Source organism: Pinus tabuliformis, chromosome Q (assembly GCF_031772625.1).
Source record: "Pinus tabuliformis cultivar Carrire ecotype Pingquan chromosome Q, CPIR1, whole genome shotgun sequence".
In the NCBI taxonomy this organism is placed as follows: domain Eukaryota; kingdom Viridiplantae; phylum Streptophyta; class Pinopsida; order Pinales; family Pinaceae; genus Pinus; species Pinus tabuliformis.
The window spans coordinates 108,187,796-108,201,927 of NC_142296.1; the positions used below are offsets into that span (position 1 = coordinate 108,187,796).

Below are 14,132 nucleotides of genomic sequence, written 5' to 3' on the forward strand. Positions count from 1 at the left end.
CTTGGAGGGTAGATTGTGGGATTAAAGCGAAGAACAAAAGAAAACAATCACAAAAGAAGAAGTGCTACAAAAAAATCAAGGATGTTGCAAAATATGGAGAATCTCTTATGCTAGTAAAAGGTATGGAAATCTGTATTTTCAATTGTGGACATTTTCCTTGCCATTCTAGTGATGATGATTTTGGGATCATTGAAGAAAATGATAATCAGAGTTTTGAAGTTGATTCCTTAAGAGATGAGGAAGGTGTTTTTCCATGTAGGAATCTGAGGATGATGAATTTAATAGATTAGTAATCCTTGAGGCTGAGAACAAAGCTCAAGCAATGCTAATTGAGAAGCTGACTATAGAGAATAGAGATTTGTAAAAATTGTTGCAAATTCTTGAAGAAAAAGAATATGCATTCAAGGAGGAAATATCTAATCTGAAAAATCAGTTGGAGAAGAGAAAGAACACTGGAGAAGAGATTGAAAACCAGCTAAAGGAACATATAAGAAGTTATAGGAAATTTGAAGCTAAAAAATCAAAAAGCAGATCAAGCCAAAAGAAAATAAATGAGGCAACAGTTGAAGAGACTAAAGTTCAAGCAGAAATGAAGAAAACGATCATCAAAATCAAGTGCCAAGTCAAGGGCCCAAGAATGTGCAAGGAAAAATGTTAAGTGTTTTAGGTGTCAAAAGTTTGGGCACTTCTCAGCAAATTGGAGAAACAACAAAATAAGCAGCCAAACAAGGAGCATCCTCGAGTGCTAAGGTATAAAGATTTGTTTTATGGTCACTGTTATTCTTGTAATGAATTCAGGCATAAATATGTTGATTGAAGGACTTCCAACACAAATAGAAAAAGGAACACCAACAAAAGATTTGAGTCGTTTCCACCTTTTCTTTGGCACATAACATGTTTTATCTACAATAATATTGGCCATAGAGCCAAATATTGCTTGTTGCATATAACCCTTAAGGGATCTAATCAACCAAAAAAGGATCGGCACATCAAGGTTTGGAATAAGAAAGAGAAGGAAAATAGTTGAGGCCAACCCAGTGTCATGAGGAGCATGAAGTAGAATGTGTGTAACTCCAGTGGAGCTTCTCATGGAAAATGAGTTTTGGTCAATTTTTTTTATAGTAACTGTTTCAAAAACCGTTTTGTTAAATCATCTCTGATCTATAAATGGATCTACAAATCCTTCATCCATGGATAATATAGATCTGTACATTTTGAATTCATGTTAGTACCTGCACCAAACAGCAAAATCAATGATTAGTTTAAAGACAAAGAAAAAAGAAAAAAGTAAAAATATGTGTGTAGATTGCAGCTGCTAATAAATTGCATGTTTTCAAAGATGACAATTTTTGGGGCATATATCATCGGCCATGAAATGAGTATGAAGAGGTTGATATATCAACGGCCATGGTCCAAGGGAGCGTTCAAGCGAATTGGCCTTATTTCGGTGGTTTGATATGTGTGAATACATTAACAGTTTGTTGGTCCTCTAAAAATGGTATGATTCGGTACCCAATGAGTTATAAAAAAATTAAAATAAAAAATCCTGTGAACAAGTTAGCTACAAGATATGCTCCACACATTGTTGTTCTGGTCATAATTATTTACTCAACTCCCAAAGGTGTAATAAAGTGAATGCATTACATGTGGAATGTAATTATTCAATTATTTAGTGGCTTGTGTATTGATCCCATCCAATCACTTTGCACGTTGATTTGGTCTATAACGCACCCATGGACCTAGTCACTGAACATAATTTGGCAGCTGACCCATCACAAAATCGTGTTGGAAGGAGACCAGATGGTAGATTCTGAGAGTGATAGATGCTGGGTTAGGTGTGTAAAGAGACAGCATGTCGAGCGTGCAACCAACACTGAGTATGGACCAGTGTGCACCAACCTTGTGTGAAGAGGACGTGCGTAGCCTATTCTTGGAGCAGAGCAGATCTGGAAAGAAAGCATCGAAATATGTACAATGTCTATGAAAAAAAAAATGGATTGTGCGTGAGGCATGACGAGACGAGCTGCATGATGTGGTTTTCCAGTAAAAAGTCAGGTTTGAATTATAGTTACCAAGTTTGAATTTGGATTGGAATTGGATACAATATCATAAAAATTTGGATGGAAAATTTTCAATTTTCCTTAAACATTTAAATATATATGTTATTTTTTTTAACAACAATGTCTTATTATTTATTTCCAATTCATTTTGAAATTTAAATAATTTTTAATAATTCTAATTAATTACACCGTAAGGCGTTCCCTCTGAAGCGAACTCCCCTCCATGCTACAGTGTCTCGATGTGGGCCGTTAGATGGATTGTTAGACGATTAAATCATCTCCCGCCATCGGATCACTGCAACATAGTCGTTCGCCCTGAAGTCTCAAGCGACACAGCGAAATTGGGTACTCAAGCGACACAGCGAAATTGGGTCGTTCGGCCTGAGGTCTCAAGCGACACAGCGAAATTTTATGGGTCAGCAGCGGTTTTTGATGTGCAAAGAAAACCTCTGAAGATGAAAATCAAGGCGTATATTTCTGATTTCAAGCTTGCATTTGAGCGTTTCTGTATACATGCTGGAGGGGGCAGTCTTGGATGGAGAAGAATATACCGTATCGGAATGATCTGCTTTGTATCTATTTCAATATGGAGGACCAGGCCCTGGATCTGTTAGGGGCATTTCCAGGGAAATTGTGGAAAAGAGTTTCATCCGGATTCGAACTCCAGACCTCCCAGATGATGCACATAATGTTTTTTTACTGCAGGAGCTGTTGTTCAACGGCTGGAAGACTCAATCATGCCTTGGTTACTCGCTTACCCTTCTTGCTGTATTGCTTTTTTCTGTATTTCATGACTATATTGTCAATCTGCGGTCTCGTTTCAAGGGGATTTTCTGAGTGGTAAAGCTGCCTTGGACCTCAATGCTCCTCTGATTGGAAGAAACCTTAGAGCACTTGGACTTAGGGTCATGGAATCCGCCCTTTTTGGCCTGAATGCAGGGCTGGGATATTTGCTCATGTTGACAGTGATGTCTTTCAATGGGTTTATTGTAACTTTGTCAATATTCCATGGTAATAGGAAGCATAGAGATCTAAAGGAAACAATCATGTATGCAGTAAGGTCTCTCAGAACACTGCAGGGGGTGGTTTGAAAACGGCTATGATGATTACCAGAACACTGCAACCAGGTTAAGATGGCAGCACAGAACACTGCAACCAGGTTAAGATGGCAGCACTGTAAGTCGATACATTGTTTGATTATATATTTAATTTATTATATCCAAACTTGTACCCGATTTACCAAAATATTTTCTGTGGCATCGTGTTGCTTGACTGCAGCTATGCAATTCCACCCGCTCTCACGTCCAAATCGGAGCCTCCTCCATTGTTTGATGGAACGACCAGGTGGGTAGCTAAATTTTTATCGTTACTGTATCTAAATCATCACTTTCTGTTCGAATGTGTATAGTATCATACTCTGTTTAGCGATTAAATACTGAAATTGATCTGGGGTTTGCAGATTGTATATCAGTGTGACATGCCCATATGCCCAGCGAGTTTGGAGTGCCAGGAACATCAAGGTTTTTATCATGTTGATCCCCTATTTTGTGTGGGTAGTTCTTCTACTGATATAAGATATCATTATGCAATGACTGAAACGATTGAAAAGAAAATGCAGGGTCTGAAACGATTGAAAATAAAATGCAGGGTCTTGGTGAGATTCAGATAGTTACGATTGATTTGCAAGACATGCCAGCATGGTACAAGGAGAAAGTTTATCCTCCGAACAAGGTTGGCACTTGTTTCTATGTTTATCTTTACGCCGTAAGGCGTTCCCTCTGAAGCGAACTCCCCTCCATGCTACAGTGTCTCGATGTGGGCCGTTAGATGGATTGTTAGACGATTAAATCATCTCCCGCCATCGGATCACTGCAACATAGTCGTTCGCCCTGAGGTCTCAAGCGACACAGCGAAATTGGGTACTCAAGCGACACAGCGAAATTGGGTCGTTCGGCCTGAGGTCTCAAGCGACACAGCGAAATTTTATGGGTCAGCAGCGGTTTTTGATGTGCAAAGAAAACCTCTGAAGATGAAAATCAAGGCGTATATTTCTGATTTCAAGCTTGCATTTGAGCGTTTCTGTATACATGCTGGAGGGGGCAGTCTTGGATGGAGAAGAATATACCGTATCGGAATGATCTGCTTTGTATCTATTTCAATATGGAGGACCAGGCCCTGGATCTGTTAGGGGCATTTCCAGGGAAATTGTGGAAAAGAGTTTCATCCGGATTCGAACTCCAGACCTCCCAGATGATGCACATAATGTTTTTTTACTGCAGGAGCTGTTGTTCAACGGCTGGAAGACTCAATCATGCCTTGGTTACTCGCTTACCCTTCTTGCTGTATTGCTTTTTTCTGTATTTCATGACTATATTGTCAATCTGCGGTCTCGTTTCAAGGGGATTTTCTGAGTGGTAAAGCTGCCTTGGACCTCAATGCTCCTCTGATTGGAAGAAACCTTAGAGCACTTGGATTTAGGGTCATGGAATCTGCCCTTTTTGGCCTGAATGCAGGGCTGGGATATTTGCTCATGTTGACAGTGATGTCTTTCAATGGGTTTATTGTAACTTTGTCAATATTCCATGGTAATAGGAAGCATAGAGATCTAAAGGAAACAATCATGTATGCAGTAAGGTCTCTCAGAACACTGCAGGGGGTGGTTTGAAAACGGCTATGATGATTACCAGAACACTGCAACCAGGTTAAGATGGCAGCACAGAACACTGCAACCAGGTTAAGATGGCAGCACTGTAAGTCGATACATTGTTTGATTATATATTTAATTTATTATATCCAAACTTGTACCCGATTTACCAAAATATTTTCTGTGGCATCGTGTTGCTTGACTGCAGCTATGCAATTCCACCCGCTCTCACGTCCAAATCGGAGCCTCCTCCATTGTTTGATGGAACGACCAGGTGGGTAGCTAAATTTTTATCGTTACTGTATCTAAATCATCACTTTCTGTTCGAATGTGTATAGTATCATACTCTGTTTAGCGATTAAATACTGAAATTGATCTGGGGTTTGCAGATTGTATATCAGTGTGACATGCCCATATGCCCAGCGAGTTTGGAGTGCCAGGAACATCAAGGTTTTTATCATGTTGATCCCCTATTTTGTGTGGGTAGTTCTTCTACTGATATAAGATACCATTATGCAATGACTGAAACGATTGAAAAGAAAATGCAGGGTCTGAAACGATTGAAAATAAAATGCAGGGTCTTGGTGAGATTCAGATAGTTACGATTGATTTGCAAGACATGCCAGCATGGTACAAGGAGAAAGTTTATCCTCCGAACAAGGTTGGCACTTGTTTCTATGTTTATCTAATTTTATTTTACTTTTAGTTACTCAAGGGCAGTTGGATCCGCTATTTGGGTCATGGTTTAATTGCTATGTAATTAGGGCCTGTAGTGTAAAAACTTTGCTATTAGTTTTCTTATCCTGATCCAAGTAGATGCAAAAGAGAAATTAGATGGGTTGGTCCTCGTTTTACCTTAGCTCAGGTAAAAGGGAACACGCTTGCACATTAACCAGCAGTCTAGCAACCTTTTGTTAATTGATAGAGTATTCTGTTTGGCTCAGTAGATTTGATCTATGACCAAGTAAATTGGGGTGGGGATCATAGGGTTATTGCATGAGCTGGATAAGGTTATTACCTTGCCAAATTTGGGGTCTGTCTTGCCACAAACCCAAATCTTTTATTATATGTGCATTGTGCTGGCTACAAATTAGTATGTTGTCAGATGTAACTTGAATTAATAAGTGATTTATGAGATAACACACTGTTGCTTAGGGTTTAGATGCAACTCCAAGCTTAAGATCCACACACTTCTCACTGTGTCCTGATAGGTTTGAAGCTTAGAGTTCAAATGCTACTCCAAGTTTATGAGCCATCCTCTCACTGTTGCTTGAGAGGCTGCAATGAGTTTTTGATCATCACGGTTTTATCCTTTTACAATTTGGGCACGGAATAAGAAAGACCAACACAGATTTGGGATTGCTTTTAACATTCCTAGTCAGCTAGGAAGACCTATTGCTTGTGTGTTTTTGTGTGATCATCACTAATCTTTCAAGCAAGGAATGTGCAGAAATAGAAGTGCCAAATGTCAAATGTTACAAAAGGGCCAAATGTCTGCAAGATATAGAGCGGAACTTGCAAATAACTCGCTATTTTCAATTTTTCAGGTTCCTTCTCTTGAGCACAATGGCAAGGCCACAGGAGAGAGTCTGGATTTACTTGAGTATCTCGAGAACAATTTTGAAGGACCTAAACTTTTTCCCACGGTTTTGCAAGTGATGGTTCAACTGACTGAGCTAACCCTTCAGGGTTGGACATGATGGTATGCACTCATCCAAATGCATGTAATCTAATAAAACAATCTACTTTAATGAATGGATATTCACTCTACTCTGCTGAAAACAATCAATAGGATCACAAAGATCCAAGTATGGCTCAAGCAAAACATTTGGAATTGGGTAACCAACACTGTCAATCCACATAGGTGTAAAATGACAAATGTGTTGCTGGTGACAACATTACCAATGGAGGTGATTCAAGGTAAAAAGTTAAAAACACTCTTTCACCACTTGCCCATGACCACCTTCAATGACTTTTGTTTCTTTTTCAAACAATACATGATGCTGATCAGAAAATTTATGATAAAAGGTGAGAATTCCATCAAAGAGAAGTTAAGAGATCTTCGTTACCTCTTCTAAATCCTATTCACATGGAGATTCATCATACAGAGGACTATATTCAGAACTAGAAGCTAAAAGTAATTATATTCACATAGATGATGTCTACATATCATTCTTCACAAACACTCCCAAATCCGACCATGCATCTATTTTCTCTTTCTATGCCAATTGAAATAATAAACCTGTCACATACATCCATCATTTTTTCCAAGGTTTCCATCATAGCCTTCCTTGAAAATGTGATTTTTTTTTCAACCAGAACCAGAAGCTAAAAGTAATTATGTTCACATGGTTGGATGATGTCTACATATCATTCTTCACAAGCCAGTCCCAAACCTGACCATGCATTTATTTTCTCTTTCTATGCCAATTGAAATAATAAACTTGTCACATGCATCCATCTTTTATTCCAACATTTCCATCCTAGCCTTGCTTGAATATGTGTTCGTTTTTTCAACATTTTTTCCAAGCTAGGATTTCATACAAAAAATAAAAGATCAGTTGCACTCACTAAATCTCCCTTAATAATACAAATGTGAGACTAAGAATGTGTATGCAAGTTGATTTGAGTTGTTTCATGAAACAGTAAAACACGGCACTTGATTTGCTTGCCCCAAATTGAAATTATGGTGGTTTTCCCATTTCCTCAGCGATCTTGAAGCTGAAAAAGAATGGCAGCCTTCAAAAAATGCAACTCGTTGAACATCTCTCAGAATTATAACAAATAATATAGCATATTGTCGTCGCAGAATTTAACTTTCAAGTCGTGTTGGATTGCCTTCAATTTCGATAGTCTATCAAAAGTTATGAGATATGCAATATATAAAAAATTTCATGTCCTGAAATTAAAAATGTGCTCATCCAATTTGAAATTATCAGTAACTTCTTTCATTATACATCCCAAATAAAACATATGATATTATCAAGATTCAATACGAAGCTAAGAATATGGACTTCCAATGGGTAATTCAAACCTAGAATTTTCTTATGAAAAACAGCCAAAATTTTGAAATAATAGTCACGGCCGTAGTAGAAACATGCTTTTGGTATGGCTTTTAAACTGCCATGTCTTGATCATCTGATCTCCTATTTGGATAGGTTCTCTTTTTAAGTTTTTAAAACCATCTACAGTTTGAACTTTGAAGTACTTTCTGGAACCCAATCTTCCATAGGCGGCAATAACAGCACAAAATGATGAACAATTAGGCACAAACCCAGCTGCCCGGATGAAACTATTCGATGCCAAATGAAACGCCCAAACCGTTTGGGCAACCCTTTTGAATCAACTATCAACGTCTAACATATAATCGTGTGGCTTACAAGACGACAGGTAGGCAGAGAGGGGAGTTGATCTCAAGCAAGCCTCTTCTAACTGTCCACTACACCTAACTAATCTGACCAGTTTTTATATTCTATTATAAATTCGTATTCTTATTAATAAAAAAAAAAGATATATAAAGTGCAAGATAAAACCGATTAATCCAAACAAACACATCAATCACGGTTGTGTTTAATATTTACTGCCAGAGAAGATTTCCTTTAGAGATCTAAGTTACCTGTGCCGATTTGATACTTGTAACAGAGAACTGATCAATCGGTTTTGAGTCCTGACAATTGCTCTCTGTTTCTTCTTCCTCTGTAGCTTTGCCCGATTTACTTGAGTATCTCGAGAACAATTTTGAAGGACCTAAACTTTTTCCCACGGTTTTGCAAGTGATCTTTCTCCAATTTAATGACGTCTCTATCATAACCTGAATGAATATTGAATCATCCTTATCAATCATGGTGTAAACATCTTCCAATGACACTGACTAGTTATGTCATGATTTGATTTTCTTGACATGTGAACATTGCTAAGGCCACAATAACCCTGTTGTGTTTTTCTTGTTCTTTGCTATTTTAATGATTTCCTGGTCCTTAATTGCTTGAGCACTTTGTGCCAATTTCGTTTTATTCACTTTGTAAGGACTGACTTCTTTTTCATTAGATGATGTGGAATTAGATATTTGATGGCAAGCTTTTGAACTTATCAAATCTGAAAATTAAGAGTATGGAAATACTGACTTGCTCTCGGGGGCTCAATAGAGGACATAGAAAGCAGGATGCATGGTTGGGGTCACGAATTTGGATTCGTCTCTCTTTTTTGAGGAGCTTCCATGTCTGATACCAAAGTAAGCCCAATGGCAAGGTAGAGTTTGATGGTTATTAGTTAGTAGGATGACCATCAATAATTTTCACCATTTTCTCATTCTTAGGGCTAGAAGTGAAAAGCAGCCACCTTACTCTAAGATCTTTTTCCATAGCATTAAGTTGTGAGTGTTTTAAAAGTTTCCTGAAATTGGAATTGGGATACCTTTCTTGATTTTCTTCAACTATTCACTAGTCTTTCTTTTCTTGTGAATTTGAGGATGAGTTTTATGAGGTTTCTACGATGGATTCTAATTCACTGGATATAGTATGTTTCTCTCCGTATTAAACCATCACTGGGTATAGCACACTAGGCTGGGATTTATAGATATATTTTAAGATGCATTACCTTGCTCAAATTACCATGTTTCTTGCTAAAGTTTCCCTATATTGAAAAAATTGGGTCAATGCACAATTTCCCATATAATCCAGCTTCTTCAAAAGAACTTGGGTCTTAAACTACAATATTTCTTGTAAGGTTACACATTGGCATATTGTAATAAGATATTGAAAAAAAGGTGCAAATCCTTCCTACTGACTCACTTTTTGGTGTACTATCTCATATGCTTGTTCAGCATCTTCGTCCTTATGTCTTGTGATCCTTATTACTTGGTCTGCAAGCTCGTTGAGATAGTTGTGCACATGGTTAGCGCTGCACTGTCCAAACTGCCATACTTTTCAAAGCCAGAATCTTCTTGGTGACTCCACCGGCTCCAGTCATTCTCGTTTTATCTCTTTCTGAAATTCGATGGTCCAATCCACCAAGCTTTAATCGATGACCGTCTGATGTACGTCACTTACCAGCTTGCATGAACCATAGTTATGAAAACTGTTCAGTTCTGATTCAGACCAATTTTGCCCCTAAACTGGTTTGGAGCTGTGTTTTCCAACTTTACTGGATGACGCTGATCCATGGGAATTTATGTATTTTTCGGTTGCCCAATGTTTTAATCTACTTTTTTGGTAAGTACAGTTTATTTTGTGATTTTGGAAATTTTGGTTCTTGACCTGTGTGGTTCTGATAACTTTGGCAATAATGTTTTGACATGCACATTAAATCCTTTCACTTCACAATCTGACCTTTTAAAATTCAGCGGTAAAGTTTTTCTAAAGAGCACATCTTAAGCATTTTGGAGAAGTCGTGTATCATATTTTGTCCCAATAAATTTTTATTGTTAAATAAACATAGGTTTGAAGTCTATTTTGCAAGTGCATTACTAATTAATAAAGGATCATAGTTCCAAACTTACACACATCAACTGGGAAATAGTGTGCAGCTCCATTTTAACAATAATCAATCTCTCGTATTTACACTATATAACCATGCCTTACCTTTCACTATCTAAGGATGGCTTGTCCAAACTATTAGATTATGTGGCCAATACTTTTCATTAACATTACATTTGTTTCTTAAATCTTTTTTAGATCTTCATTTCAAAATATAATTTAATGTCAATGTTATCACTTTAATGTGATGTATTAATCCTATAATTGCTTTTTGATAGGATAAGTCTCACCACGAAATTATGAATTTTTTTCAGGTGATATGGTTGTCTCACTAATATTTTAATAATTTATTTTTCATATATATATATATATATATATATATATATTGTCAAAATGGTGTCTTCTTAAATATAAAAAGGGTGAGTGATACTTAAATGTTTCCTTTCCTTTTCATTCAATGTTTTTTGGTAAGATAAGTCTCATCACAGAACTATCTTTTTTTCAGCTGATATGATTGTCTCACTAATATTTCAATAAATATTTTCTTATTACCTTTTTGTGGTCAAATAGTGTGTTCATAAATATAAGAAGGTTGAGTGATACTTAAATATTTCCTTCCCTTTTCATTTGATGCTTGGAATCAAACTTGTCTTGCACACTATTTAACCACCTTATATAGATGGTGCACTTGCGAAATACAACTTGTATTCACTTTCTAAAGGTCTGCATAAAATTCTTAAGTCATTCTCTTCTAATTTCTCTAAATATCAACTACGTGTCATAGACTAATGGAAAAATTACTTAATCCTTTTTATCATATAAAAAAAAATTCAAACACACTTTTAATCTTTCATCCAAGAAAAATATTTAGTGAGAAAGGGTTATCTACCACTTTTTTCATAGAGTCCTCTGCTATTATTAAACAAGGGTAGCTACAAAGTAGCAAGTACCTATTTAAAGTTCTTAAATTTTAAGTTTCGAGAATTCAAATTGCTAGAATTTAAGTTGTGAGAATTTAGTGTAATATTGGTTTTTTGTAAGAGAATTGTTCAAAGTTGCTAGAGTTTTAAGTTGTGAAAATTTTGTGTGGTTTTGGGTTTTCCATGTTATTAAATTTTGTCAAAAGGAATTAAATTTAAATTTGTGAGAATTATGTGTGGTATTGGGATTTTGTGTTTTTCAATTTTGTAAAAATGAAAATAAAGACTAGGTATATCAGTGATCAAGAAAGGTTATAATATCACAGACATTGAGTCTAGCAGCCACAAGGAACCTTCCATATTGTCTTTCTTTATGTGAACCTTCTATATAGGCATATTATGTGCAACAAATTTCAGACCAATTTCACTCATGCATAGGGGTGAGACACTATATTTCCATAGTCGTTGTTACAGAGGTCATGGGGAGATGTTATTACTTTAATTTCTTTAAAAACTATGTTGAGTAGCCTTCCAAGTTGCTAAGTAGATTCACAAGTGGTTTATGATGTAAAACATTTGTGGAAGATCTTATTAATTTAATTTCTTTAATAACTATGTTGAGTAGCCTTCCAAGTTGCTAAGCAAATTCACAAGTGGTTTATGATATAAAACCTAATTTCAAATGAAGAGCAACCCATCTCAAAGATACTTGTTCAAATCCTCAATGTAGCTTGTGTCAAACTCTTGTACTTGTTTCCATCTTCCAAATGGCTATTTGATTATTTAATTCCAAACAAAAGTATCTTATGAACTGCAATGTCCATCTTCACAAAAGCACATACAGTAAATTATAGCTGTAGGTTATGATATCTTTATTGTGTGCATATGGATCCCTAAGTATTTTCAGTTGAAAAGCAAATCTACATACTAATTCTCCATGGCTTAACAAAGATGTTTCTTCAAATGTATCTAGCTTAGGGAAACCTAGTATTTAAAAACTATTTAACTAAAATCTTTCCCTCGCCTCTGGTGAAACTGTCATTGAAATTTGTTGTTCAATACTGGAAAACTTAGAGGCATTGCTTGGTTATTTAAACCACAAGGAGAACTGACACATATGGTGGAAATGCGGATCAAAGTGGAAGAATGATACACTGCCTTGCAAATGCTTTCAGCGTTCACTACTTGTGTGCTGATTAATTCTTTAAAGTTTCTTCAGTTTTTCAGCTCAGAGTTCATATTTGCTCTGTTTTACCAATTTTTTTAGCTTTGGGCTTTTGAAAAGTTGCACCTCAGGATCCATGTTTACTCATTACCAATCCATTAGCTTTGTTACTGATTTCTGTAAGGAGATGCTAACTTTTGTCACCTGTTACTACCGAGATCTACCTCTAAGCCACAGGACAAAGTGGCCCATCATTTTCTTTTCTACGTTAATATAAGCTGGGGTTTTGATGATTGTAATAACTTTTGTTTCTTTTCTGTGGGACATTTTGTGCAGGAGTTCAAATGGTGTATATAAATAGAAAGATGCAGAAAGTGACAGTCATGGGATATGTGAAGCTGAACAATGTACTGAAGAAAGTGAAACGCACTGGGAAGCATGCACAACTGTGGCCATACGTGCCATACAGCTCGGTTACCCAACCTTTCTCTACTCAGAATTATGACAAGAAAGCCCCTGCCGGGTTTGTGAGGAAAGAGAGCTTCAACACCAGTTCTGTCTCCAACAACCAAGATGATCAGTACGCTACTAACATGTTTGGTGAAGAATTTCTGCTATTCTCTTGTAATCTATAGGCCCCCAAAGCTCCTCATAGATGAGAATATTTGCAGGATGTTAATATTGTTGTAAGTTTGAAGTAGATGTGGAATGACTAACTTTTGTGCTGCTTCTCATCTTCAACAACAAGAGTTTCTGTGGTGAATGAAGGGCTTACATCCTGTAAGTAGAATCCATGTCCTGCCTTGTGAAGCAGCTCTCCATTGTGATAGCGATCTTTGTAATGTTTCTGGTAAATCCTTTAGAATGCTATTTCATTCTGTAATATGATGGGATTCACTCTACAAGATTAGGGGATTCACTCTACAGAGTCCATGTCATGCCTTGTGAATCAGCTCTCCACTTATGTTTATTTTCTCTGTAATGACCCTAGTAAATCCTATAGAATGAGATTTCATTCTGTAATATGATGGGATTTCACTCTACAAGATTGGTTTCAGTTTTACTTGTATTGTGGTATATGAAATTTCTCAGTTTTACTTGTAATAGGATGGGATTTAATTCTGTAATATGATGGGATTTCCCTCTGCAATATTAGCTACTAAATTTTACTTGTATGGAAAGATTACTACTTTCTTTGTTCAATATTTTATTTTAATTTTAGTCATTTCAGTCTATTATATTATATTTTATTATAATTTTGTTCATTTCAGTCTATGATATTTTATTCATTCTATCACATTGTTTTTCGAAATTATAAAAGTAAAGGCAGCTTCTTGTCTGTCAAACTGACATCACACCTATTGAGGGCATTTCTGTGCATGCTGGCCTTCAGATAAGGATTTTGCAGCATAGGGTCAAAACTTTGTAGATGACAAGTATCGCCTTTTGCACATCATAGATCCTACTCTTCGACCAGATGTTGAAGGAAGGGAAGAAATCTCAGTGTCTGTGGGGATTGCATTGAATTGTGCTTCTGCTTCCCCTCAAAAGAGACCATCAATGATGAAGGTATTGCATTTTCTAGAAAAAATGCCATCATCCACAACCGATTAACCAATTCTTTCTTCCTATGTAGCATCCTTGCTTTGACATAAGTTGGACAGAGATGAGGACTTACACCCACATTCTATATTCAACAACTCTACTTAGACATTGACATAACTCATATAGACATCTCTATGATTGGGACTCAGCAACAGACAAACTCTACTGTCAACTCAGCTGCTTATGAAATGGCCAAAGTCTTCTTAAGAATTTCAATATTTCTACAGTTGAGAATTGTAGCAAAGCTCAGGGATCAAACTTAAC

At 36.5% G+C, this 14,132-nt stretch overlaps 2 protein-coding genes across 4 annotated transcripts; both read left to right on the forward strand.

The window, feature by feature from the left end:
* Positions 1 to 3,208: 3,208 nt before the first annotated feature.
* Positions 3,209 to 3,842, forward strand: LOC149218457 (protein IN2-1-like). The gene is made up of 4 exons (XM_089386564.1): positions 3,209 to 3,236; positions 3,339 to 3,404; positions 3,520 to 3,580; positions 3,708 to 3,842. Exons 1-4 carry the CDS (start codon positions 3,226 to 3,228, stop codon positions 3,840 to 3,842), a joined length of 273 nt encoding a protein of 90 aa, XP_089242690.1. The 5' UTR covers positions 3,209 to 3,225.
* A 940-nt stretch (positions 3,843 to 4,782) lies between these two features.
* On the forward strand, positions 4,783 to 13,435 carry LOC149218458 (glutathione S-transferase L3-like). 3 transcript variants are annotated; one of them, XM_089382399.1, is made up of 6 exons: positions 4,783 to 4,810; positions 4,913 to 4,978; positions 5,094 to 5,154; positions 5,282 to 5,365; positions 6,252 to 6,406; positions 12,600 to 13,435. In XM_089382399.1, the coding sequence occupies exons 1-5, from the start codon at positions 4,800 to 4,802 to the stop codon at positions 6,402 to 6,404; spliced, it is 375 nt and encodes a 124-aa protein (XP_089238525.1). In that variant the 5' UTR covers positions 4,783 to 4,799; the 3' UTR covers positions 6,405 to 6,406; positions 12,600 to 13,435. The 3 variants fall into 3 exon arrangements, with proteins under 3 accessions (XP_089238525.1, XP_089238524.1, XP_089238526.1); XM_089382398.1 differs by lacking the exon at positions 12,600 to 13,435 and having other exon boundaries at positions 6,252 to 6,474; XM_089382400.1 differs by lacking the exons at positions 4,783 to 4,810; positions 12,600 to 13,435 and having other exon boundaries at positions 4,959 to 4,978; positions 5,094 to 5,183; positions 6,252 to 6,474.
* The last annotated feature ends 697 nt before the right edge of the window (positions 13,436 to 14,132 follow it).

Excerpts from the sequence above, each read along its gene's own strand:
- LOC149218458 (XM_089382399.1), top strand. Across the intron at positions 4,979-5,093 it reads TTGTTTGATGGAACGACCAG|ATTGTATATCAGTGTGACAT; the intron begins GTGGGTAGCTAA and ends TGGGGTTTGCAG. Across the intron at positions 5,366-6,251 it reads AAGTTTATCCTCCGAACAAG|GTTCCTTCTCTTGAGCACAA; the intron begins GTTGGCACTTGT and ends TCAATTTTTCAG.
- LOC149218457 (XM_089386564.1), top strand. Across the intron at positions 3,405-3,519 it reads TTGTTTGATGGAACGACCAG|ATTGTATATCAGTGTGACAT; the intron begins GTGGGTAGCTAA and ends TGGGGTTTGCAG. Across the intron at positions 3,581-3,707 it reads GGAGTGCCAGGAACATCAAG|GGTCTTGGTGAGATTCAGAT; the intron begins GTTTTTATCATG and ends AATAAAATGCAG.